This window comes from Geotrypetes seraphini, chromosome 11, assembly GCF_902459505.1.
Source record: "Geotrypetes seraphini chromosome 11, aGeoSer1.1, whole genome shotgun sequence".
Classification (NCBI taxonomy): domain Eukaryota; kingdom Metazoa; phylum Chordata; class Amphibia; order Gymnophiona; family Dermophiidae; genus Geotrypetes; species Geotrypetes seraphini.
In genome coordinates, this window is record NC_047094.1 from 105,193,401 (window position 1) to 105,210,637 (window position 17,237).

At 43.1% G+C, this 17,237-nt stretch overlaps 1 protein-coding gene across 7 annotated transcripts in view; it reads right to left on the minus strand.

The window, feature by feature from the left end:
• The window catches only part of DOK5 (docking protein 5), a 188,397-nt gene that overhangs the window by 15,646 nt on the left and 155,514 nt on the right, over nt 1–17,237 (minus strand). For 4 of the 7 annotated variants that reach the window (XM_033914415.1, XM_033914414.1, XM_033914417.1 and 1 more), the window contains 5 exons: nt 14,357–14,471; nt 12,773–12,892; nt 9,166–9,355; nt 8,627–8,762; nt 1,465–1,585 (listed from right to left, as the gene is read on the minus strand). In XM_033914415.1, coding sequence (XP_033770306.1) covers nt 1,465–1,585; nt 8,627–8,762; nt 9,166–9,355; nt 12,773–12,892; nt 14,357–14,471 — 682 coding nt within the window. Of the gene's footprint in view, nt 1–1,464; nt 1,586–8,626; nt 8,763–9,165; nt 9,356–12,772; nt 12,933–14,356; nt 14,472–17,237 lie in introns of all 7 variants that reach the window. The other 3 variants (XM_033914418.1, XM_033914419.1, XM_033914420.1) reach the window with 1 other exon arrangement.

Consider the following 17,237-nt stretch of genomic DNA (forward strand, 5'->3'; position numbering starts at 1 on the left):
TGTACGGAGCGATGGGGGGTAGAAATGGAAAGATGCTGCTCAAGGGTTCTACTGCACAGAAGGATGGGAGGGAGGGAGGAAGGCAGGCTGGATTCGGGAGGTGGGGTGGGACAAATTCTGGAAGGTAGTGAGGGGGACATAGGAAGGAAGCACTGGGGGCACTAAGGACATAGGAAGGGGAACTGAGGGCATTAAGGACATAGGAGGCACTGAGGGCACTAAGGACATGGGAAGGAGGCACTGGGGGCACTAAGTACACAGGACCGAGGCAATGGGGGCACTAAGGACATGGGAAAGAGACACTGGGGCACTAAGGACATAGGAAAGGGCACCTAGCACCCGTTAATGTAACAGGCTAAAACACTATTGAATGCATAAAAGTGTCACTCTATCAAATTTGTGAGCACTGTTTGCAGCCTCTTTTTGCTCACACTAGGTTAGCCTGCGTATGACATTGCCGTAATCTTACTGTAACATTAAAAGTGAATTAAAGTATGAAGTGTTGATCCATCCATCTGTGACATCATCATGTCGGCGGCCGTGCATGCGCGGAGGCTCATCTAGCTGCGACCCGCCAGTGGAGGGATCCAGCAGGTGTGGGGAGAGGAGGAGAGACGATGGCCAGGAGGAGAGTCATCTGTGCCGGCTGACTTCCAACAGGACGTACCTCTCGCCGCAAGAGACATGTCCTGTAGGCAGGTAGCCAGCGTGGACGACTCTCCTCCTTGCCAGTGTGTCGCAGCACACCAGAAATCTCAGGAGGCATACAGTTTGCGATATACTGTACTAGTATGGTAGTTAGTGCATGAACCCTTGCTATCTAAAAAATACATGGCGGGAGGGACTCACTCGCTAATAGCTCTGCACAAGCGGGAAAATGAGCAGGTGGCCATTAATACTGAGGAGAGAAAAATCCAGTCATTTTATACCTGAGGTAAAATTGGCCAATTGGCCTTAGTGCGCGGGAATGACCAGCATAAGGAAGCACTAAGGCCACTTTTTACCGCAGCTTTGTAAAAGAGCCCCTGAGTAAATTTCTCATCTTTTCTTTGACACACACAATTTCTTATTTCACTCAATGAACAAAATCAAAACCGTCACCTTGGGTCTCTCATTTCAGTGAGTTAGCTACTAAAGCCTCTCATCTGCATCATTCAGACGTGCAGACAATAAATTTCCGTCGAGCAGAGCTGGATATTTCCCGGGGCCGGTCAAAACCAGCTTTTATTTGCATCATTAGATATAAATGCTTAGCTTTCACGAACCGCCAGGTATCCATCCATTTTTGTGACAAAGGTATTTCGTAGAATAAAAGGCTGAATGATTTTTTTCCCCCAAAGGTGAGGCTCTGGGACGGCATAAACGCCTGATTTATGTAACCTTATAGATTTTCCATTTCAAGAATTTGGGGATGTTGACATGTCTCAACCGGTGCAGCTATTCCATTCTCTATTTCATACTTACTTTGTAAGCTGTACAGCTGACCTGTGCTGTGTTGTCGTGTGATGTGCTGCCAGTAGACGCTCCGGGGCAGAGGCACGATTGTGCTCAGGGAAACGGCTCTGTCACTCAATTTCATCTGAAGCTGTATTACAAAGAAATGTATTAGGAAAAAGGACATATAAGGGGTGGATTTTCATTTGCCAACGAATGGAGACGTCTAATGGGTAGAGGTATGGACTGAGAACCAGGGAAGCCAGGGCACAAAATCCTACCTTGTGATCTTGGGTAGGGTTACCAGACAACCGGACGGCTTTTCAAAACCCAGTGCACGGTCCGGGTTTTGAAATGAAATCGCGTCGGGGGGGGGCATCCGTGCATGTACGAATGTAATGCAGGAACAACACGGGCTTGACATGCGCAGATGCCTACCTGCCTGACGAACAGGCAGCTGGGGGCAGGGCTGAGGGCAGAAATGGGGCACAAAGGGACGGGGATGGGCAGAACTGGGCGGGCCTGGAGGCAGTTCTAGGGGGCAAATGGCATGAAGGGACTCCGATTCTATAAACAGGGGCTAAAAAACAGGCACCACGAAATGCGAAACCTAGAGGCTGTCAATCTTCAGTTAGGTACAGTTTATAGAATCGCACCGAGCAGCCCCTAAATTGGGTATAGGCACCGGTAGGCATCAGAATCTTAGGCGCCCCCTATCTACGAGTATTCCAGGGTTTTCTTGGCCTATGTCCAATTTAGGAGCCTAGCTGCGAAAGCATGCCCACGATCTGCCCACAACCACACCCACTTTCTGGTAGATGCCTCGGGCTACGTGCCTACCCAAAGTTAGGCGCCTCCCATCCAATTAATTTTAACTTTTGCCAATTATGAGCTCATTATCGCCCATTAACGGCTAATTTAAAAATGAACACTGGCTTTTACAAAGCTGCAGTAGAGGTTTCTATCATGGGCCAGCGAGGTAAATGTTCTGACGCTCATAGACTTCCCATGAGAGTCAGAGCACTTACCTCACTGGCCCACGGTAGGAGCCTCTACCGCGGCTTTGTATAAGGAGCCCTAATTTAGGGGCCTAGATTGGCATTATTGGCAAAAATTTGGATTGACGAGTACATCACGCTCTGCACTGCTCTATAAGGATATGCAAGCAAATCCTATAGGGCCAGATTCTATAAAGGATGCCTAAATTAGGACACCATAGGCGCCTACATTGGCGCCCGCATTAATTCAAAAACAATAATTAATTGGCCAATAGGCACCTACCCAATTCTATAAAAGGTAGGTGCCTAAATGGACGGGTCTGGGGGGTGGAGACAGAGATAAGCGCTATTAGGCGCAATTTTTAAAATAACTTAGGCACCTGCAGTTTAGGCCAATAAAATCCGGGCTACGTTGCCGACACCTAAGTTTTGTGATAAGCGCCGTAAGGCACGATTCTATACATGACACCTAGGCGTGACTGGCACGTAGCCGACGCCTCTTTTTCAAGGTGCCTGATGATTTAGGCACCGTTTATAGAATCTGGCCCTTATTGCGCAATTGAAAAGGGGGCGTAGCCACAGGAGAAGCATGGGTGAGTTAGGGGCGTTCACTAAGGAGGTATATACTATTATAGAATGTGGGGGGATCTGTGCTTAATTTAGGAGCAGGGATTTATACCAGGGTTCAGCCTCACACCTAAAAGCTCCATGTACATTTTTGGGGGGGCATCCAAATTACATTAATATTTATGGATTGCTAATATCTAATCTAATCTTCCATTTGTGAGTCGCACAAACCTTTGCAAGCTCTAGGCGACTGATCAGTGATCAAGAAGAAGAAGGGGGAAGAATGGAAGGGGACTGGGAAGATAAGCGATGGAAGATCCAGACCCAAGGCCGCCCCCAGGACTGCCCAGTTTTGCCTCTTTCCCGCCCTGTTCCGCCCCCAGCCCTGCCCACAGATGGCATCCGTGCATACGACGTAATGATATCACGTGCACGCATACGTGTGACATCACCACGTGGCGTCCATGCATGTGCGGATGCCCCTTCCTGACGCGATTATGAAAGGAAGATTTTCAAAACCCGAACAAAGTGCTGGGTTTTGAAAAGCCGTCCAGACCGCCGGACATGTCCTTAAAAGGAAATCTGGACGTCTGGTAACCCTAAATATGCCCCAGAAGGAGTTCAGTGTGATGTACAATTTAGAAGAGCCTGGCCATATCCGGGATTTACATTATTTCATTAGGGTTCATGGCATAGATATCTGGGTTTGTGTAGGCATACATATGATTATGGAATATGGTTTGTACAGGATTGCCCATATCTGGGGTTGTAATCTTGACATTACAGGTTCTGGTATGAGTGTCACTTTCCTGGTTTGTGCGGTGATGGGTATATAGAGAGCTGAATTATCGGTTCATAGACAAAATCGCGCGAGACAACGGCGCGCCGATAATTGAGCGCAAGGTTGACGGCGCGCCGAAGAAAAGCACTATTTTAAAGGGTTCCGACGGGGGGTGTTGGTGGGGAACCCCCCTATTTTACTTAACAGACATCGCGCTGGCGTTGTGGGGGGTTTGGAGGGTTGTAACCCCCCTCATTATACTTGAAACCAAACTTTTTGCCTGTTTTTTAGGGAAAAAGTTCAGTTTTAAGTATAATGTGGGGGGTTACAACCCCCCAAACCCCCCACAACGCCAGCACAATGTCTGTTAAGTAAAGTGGGGGAGTTCCCCCCCCCACACCCCTCGTCGGAGCCCTTTAAAATAGTGTTTTTCTTCGGCGCGCCGTCAACCTTGCGCTCAGTTGTCTGCGCTCAGTTGTCGGTGCGCCGTTGTCTCGCGCGATTTAGTCCCGTCACCGAATTATCTATCGAGATGGGAGAGGTGGTTTGTGTCTTGTTTGGTTTCTGTTGGTCATAGCCTGTTTGTGGGGGGGGGGAAGTAAGATATTTTCCAAATAGATAGGTTTTTAGGCCTTTATGAAAGTTTTGGTAGGAATGTTCCTTAATAGCAGGGCAGGATTAACCAATAGGCCAAATAGGCACGTGCCTAGGGGCCCGAAATTGTCAGGGGGGCCCGATGAAGGAGGGCACCAACATTGTATTTTCCAAACGGCGATGGGCCCCTCCAGCATCGACTGGCAACGCGGGCCCCCCCCCCGATCGGCAATGCGGGCCCCACCCCAATCGGCAATGCAGCCCCCCCCCATCGACGGAAAGTAAGACAAGCAAGCAACGCGGGTAAGAAATGCAACGGGAACTGTAATTGTGCAAGCGGTGCTGCTTGCCCAAAGCTTCCCTCTGACGCAGCTTCCTGTTTCTGCCTGGGCGCACGGTGGGGTGGGGCGGGGCAGGGGGCCCAGTGTACTAGTGTGCCTAGGGGCCCTCGGCAAATTAATCCTGCCCTGCTTAATAGTGTTGGTAAAGGATTCCAAATGTAGGCACTATTTATGAATTAATCTCCAAATCATGTATAAGGCGCCTTAAGTTGTCCACATAAATCAGTTCACAGAGCCGATTTGCACACACAACTTATTTAACAAGCCTAATCACCACCGATAATTGCCAATTAACACCTACTAATTGGCATTGATTAGAAGTTACGCACACCACTTGGTAGGTGCATTTTGGGCTAGATTCACGAACCAGCCCGATCGTGCCTGATCCGGGCAGGTCCGACGAATTCTACAAACTAAAATATGCAGATGAGGGGGGGGAGGCGATCGGAGGAACACTCCCATCTGTAGGCACGGATCGCTGTTGTGCGATTCCCACGCATGCGCAGACCATCTGTAGATGGTCTGCGCATGCCCGTCCAAGCCACGACCTGATGGTACCGGACACTGACATCACTACACAGAAAGAGAACCTCATATTTTTCTGTAGGTTTATTAGAATATAAGGCACAGGGTATCACCATTTGTGCACACATTAAACTGTTCTTAATTTTTTGGGGCACAAGTAGTTTTATCATTCCACCTTTTTTAAAAATTAGTTTTTAGCTGTGCGAGCCCATGGTTTTAACACGCTTTAAACCCGGTCGTATTACTGTTAAGTGTCGATGTTTGCTCTGAAAGTTTCAACTGACCGACCGCATATCACAGAGATTTGCCAATTTGATATATCTTTTTGTATCAAGTATTTTTGAAAATTCATATTGGGTCTCCTGAAGCAGATTTCAAAACGGGACCACTTTGGGACCCCCCAGATTGCAGCTAACAGCTAAGTGAATTGTCTGTTATATTTAAACAACTCAGTGATTTCTTCGTTTATCTGCACATTATGAACTTAAAAATATGAAGAGAAAAAATGAATTTTTTGAGTAATTGAAGAAGTATAAGACACATATTTTTCCATCAAGTCTCAGAGAGTGATTTTATATATATATATATATATATATATATATATATATAGTGATAGGGAAGCGCCTGTCAGCAGTTTAAACCCGGTTTTAAACCCTGCCTTGCAAAGGGCTGCCCCTATTCCTAAGCCCAGGAAGCTGCCCAGTAACCCTGTTCCTATCACCAAGAGCCAACAGGCATGGCAAGGCAAAGAGAGAAGGGCAGAAACCACAACATCTGGTTTAGGGCATTATAATCCCTTTTATAACTCCTTGGGCAGTTCTCCAACAAAACCCCTAGTAAAGAAAACCAGCACAGGCATGGTTAATGAGAGGGGCGGGGCTGACAGGCAGGACGAACCCAGAGGGAGAGTGGGAACAAGCCTGCAGCATAAAATCAGCACAGCTGGGAACACTCGGAAGAATACCGGAGAGAAGGCAGGGGAGAATTCAGGAACTGCTAGAACAAGAAGTGCCGTGCTGAGCAGGAAGGAGCCTGCTAGGAGTTCTCTGTCCCAGACCAGAGCTAAAGCACAGGCTGTCTTACAACCCTCCCGAGCTAACAGACTTCTGGCTCCTAAGCAGAAGTTCAAGAGAGGAGAAAGGTTTCCAGGGCAGGGCTGGCCGTTAGCTGCCCCTGAAGGGAGTTCTTACCCAGTCTCAGAAAGCGAAGAGTCCCTAATGGAATTAGAGGGAGAGCTATCTGGAAGCAGTGAAATGGAGTGCAATCTAGCAGCCTGGGATCTCCGGTAGAATCACAGTCAATAAGGTATGAATGGGGGAGGGGAAGGAAAGTGAATGTATTTTGTGAAGCGTTCTTTCTCCCTTAGGCAGAACTGTAAGCATGTGTGAATGCATCAATTAGAGCCTGAGAGAGAGGCCTTGTAGATAAAGGGAAGGAGGTGAGAACCATAATTAGCTTTCCCCGAGAAGCTTGAATGGAACTCAGAGACCTGACATCACGTAACCCTGAAGCAGGGAACTTTTGGGAGGGGACTTACACCAGTCATAAAAGGTTGGGTTATATAAAGTTCCCTAGCCCCTACCCAGGAGCATAAGGGTAGTGGGGGCATTGGACTTCAGGTGGGTCAGGCAGAAAAGCTTCCTGAAGTATCTGCAGACAAAAGTAGTAAAACTAAAGAGAAAACATTTTTGGTTTATTTTTGGCTTTTTGCCTGAGCAGCAGGCTGGATTGTATTATAAAGAAGAAGCCTTGTGAATGTATGATTTCTGTTAAGTCCACTCAGCCAGAGGGACTACTGGAACCCCAGTGCTTTGAACTGGGGGTAATAAAGATAAAAGCTGAACTTTACCCAGAAAGCAATCAACTAATTATTCTACTGATTATCCAGTGGGAGTCCTCCTGGGAGCGCTCCGTCCTACGCCTGGGGCGGGAGCCGGGTTGCCAGCGCTAGGCTTACTCCTGGCCCCGCCACAATATATATCATTATATATGAACTGATCACTCTCTGGAGAGTTTTTCATTGAAGTCAGTCTTTCAGGTACAAACTTAGCAGTTGATATTCAAAACAATTCCAATGGCCAGGAGAAGCTGCTGACCGTTTCAGTCGCTTGTGCAAGGCAATTCATGGATATTCAGTGGCACTTAATTGAACAGTAATGCTGGATATCCCTTTTTTAAAAAAAAAAAAAATTATTTATTTAAGTGGGTCCTCATTACCTATGCCAAAACTGACTAGATTGTGAGTGGTCTGGGGGGGTACAGTTAGATAAGAGCAGGAACTTAGCTGGCTAGTAGCAAGTTTAAATCTGCTAACCAGCTAAGTAACCGCATAAGGTCAAGATAGCAAAACAACTGTCCTGTCTTTATACGGTGTGTTAACTGGCACCAGTCTGAATATGGACTGGTGCCTGGTTAACTTTCAGATGGGTGGTCATAGCCATTTACTGCCATGGGCTGAATATCAGACCCCTTAGATTATTAAGTCCTCTGGAAACAGGTAAAGATCTACTGTATAATGGCGTATAAGGGCAGAGGGGCATATCGCCCTGAGCGCTGTTTCTGCTCCCTTCTGATGTCATTTCCTGATTATGGGACCAGGATATGCCATCAGAAGTGAGCTGTGGCCAGCACAAGCAGCAGGTGGAAGACACTGCTCATGCCGGTGAGCATTTTGAGAGGTACATGGGGCCCAGGGGGGGGAGTGCTCAAGCGGTGAGGAAGAGTGGGGGGCACGGCACAGCTATGTCAGGCGCCAACCTCCCTCACTACGCCACTGGTGCTGTACTTGAATGTAGCTGACCTTGAGTTATTATTGAACAGAAGGTACGAGTGAAATCCAAAATCTCTTCCCGTCCCCCCTTCCCTGCACTGCGTAGACTGGGCCAGACGTGGTGTTTTATGTCAAAACAAGGAAAAGACAAAAACAAAAAAAGGATCCAAAAAAGATCTGCAGAAAAAATCAGCCAGAAGCAAACAAAACAAAACTGCAGACTGTGTACAAGATGCAGGCAAATTTTAATATGACAAGAACACAATATATAAAACCCTTTTACCAATAAAGGGACCCGACACGGTCCGTGTTTCGGACAAACCTTCGTCAGGGGTCCATGGTAAAATAGGGGGGGCTAAAAAAAGCCACAATAAATGAAGAATATCGATGGGATGCCTGTGTGTGTCAAGTTCGCCAAAAAAGCCAACATTTTTTGTGGCTTTTTTTAGCCCCCCTATTTTACCATGGACCCCTGACGAAGGTTTGTCCGAAACACGGACCGTGTCGGGTCCCTTTATTGGTAAAAGGGTTTTATATATTGTGTTCTTGTCATATTAAAATTTGCCTGCATCTTGTACACAGTCTGCGGTTTTGAAAACAAGGAAAAGAAGCATACCATTGATTTTTTGACATTCTTTAACAAGTGTTCATGCTGTTCTGCTATGGTCAACGCAGCTGAGTGGACCTTCTGATAAATGGCCTCTCCGTCTCTTGTCTGAAAGATGAACAGCCCCTCCCCAGTTTCACACATCCTGCCAACACAGAAAATAAAAGCAGATTCAGTTTCTTTGTATGATCTGAACACAAGTCAGTACCTAGCACTGTCAATGAAATCTGCTCGAAGTTCAAGGTGCCTTCTCCAGCCCAAATAAAAGTATTCTCTCTGAGCAGCAAGGTTTTAAAATGTCAAACTAATTTAACGCCACCCGTGAAGATGCGTCGCATCTGACCCCAATCATTAGCGTTTGATCACCTTGGCCATTGTAATGTCTACTCCTAAAATTTAAACTGGACACTGCAGCCAGAAACATGCCAACTCAGGCAAATATATAGTACTCTGTAAGCTACAAACCATTACAAAACCTAGCAGTGACCTTCACTGTTCATGAGTGCATCGTAAGTAATGATACTCTGGTGCTGTTACAAAATATTCACCTTCCAGCTTCAAAGGTAAACCAAGTCGGGTCCCGTCCATAGCGTCGCAGTGAACACAGTGGCCAAGAGACAAGCTTTAGTCTGGGATTCTGGATGTCCCACAGACAGATATTCTCAGAGGTGATTTGCAACGTGCATTCTCCATGGACATCTAGATTGGGGGACGGCATCAAATATACATGGAATCTCTCTGTGAAAGAAGACATATTTATATAAACTCCTCATAAAATAAGAACTACTACCCCTCAAACCTAAACACCTTGGAAGAAAATAACAAATGCTTCTCTGAAGCGAACCTCCCCCCCTAATGTACTTCCCACTACCCCTTCCCTGCCCTTTTTAATTTATTTTCTATCTCAATGTATTTTCGCTTTCCCTACCCACTCTTCCTCGCATTTCAGTCTGTCTTTTAGTTTAGTCAATCCCCTATCTATTTTTAAAATTTTATTTTATTTTTAATTTGATTGTTTCTGACGCTAATTAGTGTTGTAAACTGTCTAGACATTCTTTGATAGACGATATATCAAAGCTGAATAAACTTGGAAACTTGGCAAAAAAACGGAGGAACCACAAAATCAACTGTAGGGGGGAGTGGAGTAGATGAACTTGGAAAGACCAAATTTATGCAAAATTCAATGTTTAATCCTTAAATAATAAAAGCGATACAGTTCACAAAGTTCGAAAAACAAACAGTGATACAGTCCACATGTTGTACAATGACAATGTACAGAGTGTCAGTTTCAGATCGTCGAAGACCAGTAAATGGTCCCGATTTATTGTCCATTGGACCATCTACTAGTGTTCAACGATCTGAAATTGACATACATTGTCATTGTACAACATGAACTGTATCACTGTTTGTTTTTCGTACTTTGAGAACTGCATCGCTTTTATAACTTTGGTATTACGGTAAACGTTGAATTTTGCATAAATTTGGTCTTTCCAAGTTCATCTATTCCACTCCTCCTACAGTTGTTTTTCTAACATAGTAACATACATAGTAGGCCTCAATGGTTTATTCAGTCTGCTCAAATGTCACACAAATGATCAATTCATGATTAAATTAACAATGAATGTGATATAACATACATATACTTGATCATAAAATACTCATAATTGATCTGATCTTTCTTTGCCATTTTCGGAAGAGTGATTGCATCTACAGTAAAGGATATACAAATATTGGTAATGTAATGCTAGTACCCTATAAAGGCAAGTTGGTGTCTACTTCTCTTCATTTACATAAGTTCCAAACAGACACCTTATTAGAGTCCAAATATAGGTGCATGGTTACAACATTACCTTCTTAATGTACATAAATGATTATTATATTTAGGCTCACCCAAGATTTCCTAGATTCAATACCGTGCAACATGACCAATGTTTCGGCGATAAGCCTGCATCAAGGGCAGGGCTGTAGAGTTGGTGCATCAAACCTTCAACTCTGATTCTGACACCGACTCTTTATTTATATATCTATATAGATGTACTACATGCAAGGTGTGGCTTCTTGGGTTTTTGGTTTAATTTATGTTTATCATTTTTTGTCAATTATTATGGGTTTGGCATTTGTGTTCTGTGTGTACGACCGAAGTATTCTGTTAGCATGATTTTTCTATGCAGCACTGAGTAATTTAGCCTGTTCAGTTGTCTCGATAGTGGAGGGGATATTTGTGAGGGGAGGGGAGACAGAAGTTTTGTTGATCTTTGTTCTGTATCTATGATTTATAAAATGACAGTTGTACAGAATATTGTTTCTTTTTATACTTTAATAAAATGATTTCAATATAAAATCATAACTATTCGAGGCTTGAGTGGATGGGATCAGAGTTTGTGGGGACAGGGACTTAGTTGGTGGGGACGAGGCCAAACTTTGTCCCAATGTCATTCTCTATGTGCCACTTTCACTAATATAAAATATATTACATTTTGTAATCATCAAAGAACTTGATATCAAATATGCATTCTAAATGTAAAGCATATCCTTTAAAAAAAAGGGTTAATCAAATTATCTGTGAAGTAAGAAATTTAAGCATTATAATATTTGCATGAACTAGAAGTAAACACAATCAAGTACCCAATGCAAAGCACACTCAAAATCCTGGGAATCCTACTAGACAGAAATTGCACAATGCAGTCTCAAATCCACAAAATCATCCAAAGAGCATTCTTCACAATACGTAACCTAAGAAAAATAAGAAAATTCTTCAACAAAGATCAATACAAGATATTAGTACAATCCCTAGTACTGAGTATTGTAGATTACTGTAACAGCCTATACCTATCATGCCCAAATTACATGATAAAACAATTACAGACAGTTCAGAACACAGCCCTCAGAATCATCTACTCACTAGGCAAATACGACCACATCACCAAAGCATACTTAGACTCACACTGGCTACCAATAAAAGCAAGATCTCAGTTCAAATTCTACTGTCTACTATACAAGGTAATACATGGAACAGCACCCAGCTACCTAAACAACAGACTACACCGTAACCTCTCACACAGATCAAGGAGAACCCAGAGCCTATTCACTCACCCCCCTCTCAAAGGAACACGACGAAAGAAACTATACGACAGCCTTTTAGCGACACAGGCAGCAAAGATCGATACTACCATCACCAATCTACTGACCAAATCAATAGACATTAAAGCATTCCGAAAAGAAATCAAAACTCATCTCTTCAAAAAAACACTTCCCATCATCATAACCTCACAAAAGTTTAAGATAATGCTCTCATGACTACCCAAACACCACCACCAGCAACACCCGAATCCGAACAGTATTATCTCTACTCGTCTAAACAACAGAATCCGGACAATATTATCTCTATTCGTCTAAATAACCTATCACTATCTACTATCTACTACCAATTTATCCTGGAAAAGTCCAGAACAACAATTGTAACTTAACGCATTCTTGTTTATATGTACTGTAATGCTACTGGAAATGTCCAGTCTTCTAACTTGTAATCCGCTTAGAACCGCAAGGCACAAGCGGAATAGAAATCACTTATGTAATGTAATGTAATGTAATATTAGGAGTCAGATTTGGAGTTGGCACATTTTCACCAATTCCAACTCCAGTATCCCAAAAATTGTTTCAGATTCTGACTCAAACTCCACAGCCCTGATCAGGAGTCTACCAAACTTTTAGTGCACATTTTAGTGATAGCAGACATTTATTTATTGGGACTTTGCCATCCTTCACACACCAAAGTAAGAAGGGACATATTATTTGATAGAACCCTGATGCAGGCTTATTGCCAAAACATGAGTCATATTGGTTTATCTCAGGGGTGTCAAAGTCCCTCCTTGAGGGCCGCAATCCAGTCGGGTTTTCAGGATTTCCCCAATGAATATGCATGAGATCTATGTGCATGCACTGCTTTCAATGTATATTCATTGGGGAAATCCTGAAAACCCGACTGAATTGTGGCCTTCCAGGAAGGACTTTGAGATCCCTGGTTTATCTCACTAAAAGTCATCTTGATCGCCGTTCTTCAGACCGTTTGTGCTGTTTGTTCCGTACCTAGAATTCTATTTTGCAAGGACTTGGCGGGATATAAGATCGCATGTAATATAGCATAACATCACGTACCACTCTGTTCTCGTTGCACTCCAGAAGCCAGCAGGTCTGGTTCTCCAAGGCTGATGTCATTTGTTTTTGTTCCCAGACATTCCATGTGCAACACTTTGCACCATTCATCAGCCTCAAGTTCTGTACAAATGACCAGAAAATCTGCATATCGGTACATTATCTTTGAAAAGGAAAGTCAGTGTTCTTGCTTTAGGAACAAAACAATGTCGTTCGCCTTATTCACAAGCAAATATTTTTGTTAGCTTTTTTTAATTTAAAGAAAGGGTATTAAAGCTTATGAAATGTATATGCAAAATAATTACATAATAGATCAGATAAGTCACTCTTAGTTACCCTTCTCCTCCACTGCCAATTCCAGACTTTGTTCCTTTCATCTAGCTGCCCCCTATGCCTGGAATAAATTACCCGAGAGTGCCCGCCAAGCCCCTTCCCTTCCCTTGTTTAAAAGCAGACTGAAAACCTACCTTTTTGATATAGCCTTCAATCCTTAACCCTACTCCTCTGCCCTCCAACCCAGCCCACTGATTGACCGTTCCCCTTAACTGTATTCATGACATCCTGTTTGTCTTTGGGCAGCAGAGCTGAGATTGTGATGTCATAACGCCTCATTCTACCAATAAGAGCTAACCTCATCAGTGATGTCACAATGGCTTGATTGTCCTGTACTCCCCTTTGCCCTCCAATCCAGCCAGCTGATTAATCGTTCCCCTTGACTGTATCCATGACATCCTATTTGACTGCCTTGCCTATTTAGATTGTAAGCTCTTTGTGACTGTGCAGCGCTGCGTGAATCTGGTAGCGCTATAGAAATAATTACATTGATGTATTGATGTATTAGGTTGTTTGTCTAATCATGCTTATGTGTGTATCCTATAACCCACATAGATTTTTGTAAATTAAATACATAAATTAAATACATAAATAAATACATTTTAGTGCATAGGTAGCGTGCGCACTTGGCAAAACTAACACAATACTTTAGCACATCCCATGCTAGGCCATTTTTGCTGTGTTAGGCACACATCAATGCCTAACTCAGCTTAATAAAAGAGTCCCTAAATTAGGATTACCAGACGTCCGGGGGGGCCGGACGGCTTTTCAAAACCCATGCGCGAATGCCACGCAACGATGTCATGCGCACGCCTGTGTGCGCGTGACATCATCGCATTGCGTCCACGCATGTGCGGTTGCCCTCCTGCCCGATGAGAACTGGCAGCGGGGGCAGGACTAGGGGGGGATTGCAAGTGGGACTGGGGCGTAACGAGACAAGGATGGGTGGAACTGGTCGGGCCTGGGGGTCTAGGGCAGGGGTCTCAAAGTCCCTCCTTGAGGGCTAGAATCCAGTCGGGTTTTCAGGATTTCCCCAACGAATATGCATGAGATCTATATGCATGCACTGCTTTCAATGCATATTCATTGGGGAAATCCTGAAAACCCGACCGGATTGCGGTCCTCAAGGAGGGACTTTGAGATCCCTGGTCTAGGGATTCCCGTTTTTCTGTTTGGAAAATCCGGTAACCCTACCCTAAATAAAATAGGCCCCCAATGCTCTACATGTGTTTACAATGATGTCATTCTACCCACCTGATTCACATGCAAACGTTTTTGAGGTATCGTCATTAAAATAAATCCCAACCGCGTGCTTCTTTGTGTTTTTGGGTAACCGCAGTACGTTCTTCACATTATTCAGTTCTGTGACCTACAAGTTAAGCACATAAACCATTCTGTTTATTGGTATCCATGAATGGCAAACTGCAGGAAATAATGACAGTGACATTTCTTTTTCCATTCAAAATTTTTTTTATTGGTTTTAGTATATATTTTTTAAATTGGTTTTAGTACAATAAATGAATGTTGTCATGGCAAGAGACATGCACGCTGCATCAATACAAAGAGTCACAAAATATTATCATATAATATAATACAGCAGTCAGACCAAGTCTATCAAGACATTTTTTTAAATTCTTTATTGATTTTTCAAATTACAAATACGCGATAAATGATTCACATATTTGCACATTACATAATAAGCGCAACATAACTTACAAATATTACTGCACAATGAAATGCCCTCCACCCTCCCAGCTAATAAATAAAAATATCAAAACCTTCATGAAGCTATTCATAAAACCCCTGGATTAATTCCAATTCTATTCCCTTCCCTTCCCCCCCCCCCCCAGGATGTGTATATTTACTTGTCCATAAAATAAAAATTAATTATTCCTCTTTACAGTATTTAGCCAATGGCTCCCAAACATCCATAAACTTCTTAAAGCGCCCCTGTTGTATAGCCATGCAACGTTCCAATTTATAAGTATAACACAAGGATTCCCACCAGAATATATAACTTAATCTGTCCCAGTTTTTCCTGTCATTACTATCAAGACATTTCTGCCAGCAATACAAATTATATAAAAATATATCTGTAGGAATAATACAATATAGTTTTACAAAGAATAAATCTCCAATATACATATTATACAAAAAAGCTAAACATTCAATAGATTAATGAAAATTTGTAACATATATATCTAACCATGCATAAATATAGCATATTACAAAATCAATACACACTGCAATCAATCCTGAACTGCACACTTGTGTATCCAAACTTGTTGCACAACACGGACTTAAAATAACTGGTAGCTCTTTGTTTAAGAGAGATTTACTTCGCTCCGGATGATTTTCAACATGTGAACGTTGCTGTGCTGTGTTACTCTCTGTTGCTGAAAGTGACCATTGGAATGAAATTTTGGTCTAGGGCAGACCTGGGCAACTCCGGTCCGCGAGGGCCGGAATCCAGTCGGGTTCTCAGGATTTCCCCAATGAATATGCATCGAAAGCAGTGCATGCAAATAGATCTCATGCATATTCTTTGGGGAAATCCTGAAACCCCAACTGGATTCCGGCCCTCGAGGACCGGAGTTGCCCAGGTCTGCTCTAGAGACTTCTTTTCCTTTAATAGTTTGTGGTGTATTCTTTGTATTTACATTTGCATGATTCAGTGTCATAAGATTTGTGATAAAGATGGTGTAAAAGTGCAAAGCATGGATGGTATGAACAGTGGCATGTAGTAAAGGGGAGCGGGGGAAGGGGGATGCCCTGGGTGCTGTCTTGCTGGGGGCACCAGCATCTCTCTACTCCCCCCCCCACACACACCATGCTCATGCTGTATTTCCCCACCCTCAAATCTCTTTAAATCTTCACCAGCGTGAGCAACTACTCTAGCCTGTTGCTTGCACCGGCCTGGCTCCCTCTAAAATCACTTCCAGGTTGCGGGGCCAGGAAGTGATGTAAGAGGAAAAGCCTACTCCAGCACAAGCAGCAGGCCAGAGGAGCTGCTCACACTCATGTTTAGCTTTGTATAATATGTAGATTGAGCAATACAAATGAATCGACAGCCTTAACATTGGGACTCATACATCAGCCATTCTGAAATACATCATCCATTTCCAATAATAACTATTACATTGTTCAATTGGGCAAATATTGGCCGCAGCTTTATTTCATATTATTTCAAACATTAATTTTCAAAACTTTTGTAAACATACCAAAGTTCACACTTAACCATTTATGATTTCCCTCAGACAGCTATTCGGTATCGACACTAGCTCTCTTATTTCAAACTTTCCCTAATCTCCTGGTGACTTACGGTGTCGTCAAGTCACCTCACATCGTGGCGGTGTCACGCACGAGGACATATTTATTATTCATTTTTTCGGTAACAGCCCCAACGATTTGGAATTCTCTTCCGTTGTATTTAAAAATGGAAAATAATCTAACATCATTCAAAAGCAAATTAAAATGCTTCCTATTTAAAGATGCTTTTAACTGAAGTTTTACTTTATCTTAAATTTAATTTTAACTGACGTCTTAATTTTAATCTCTTTTTTACTTTTTTAAATTAATTTCCCTGCCCTTTTGTTCTTTCCATTAATGTCTCTTCCATTTACTATAACTATTGTATTTCTCCCCTCTTTACCTTGTGTGTCTTTTGTTCGTTCGTCCACAACAACTTTGTATGTATTATAGTTCGTCTGTAGTTTTCCTTTTTTTCTTTAAAAAAAGTATATATTAATTGTAATATTGTTTGTCTAAAGGAAAAATTTTTTTTTACTCTGTACAACGCTTTGTAGAATCGATAAGGCGTTTAATCAAATAATTAAATAAACAATAAACAATAAACAATTCACAATCATAGTATTTCCAATTCTATCTGTCTCTCATAACGGCTCTACCCTTAGGCCTACCAACATACTAGCTGCGACCGACCCTCCCCCCCCTCAATTCCCTACCTTCGCCCCCCTCCCCATCGTTCACCCCCCCCCCCATTTTTAAATCCACAAAGCGGTGGGAGGGAGGGGAAACTGACATCTCTTTCCTCTCCTCCCTTGCTCTTTCCTACGTGTTTCTTATTTAGCTCGCCACTTTCTTTCTTACTCTCCTCATCCCCCTTTCCTTTTCT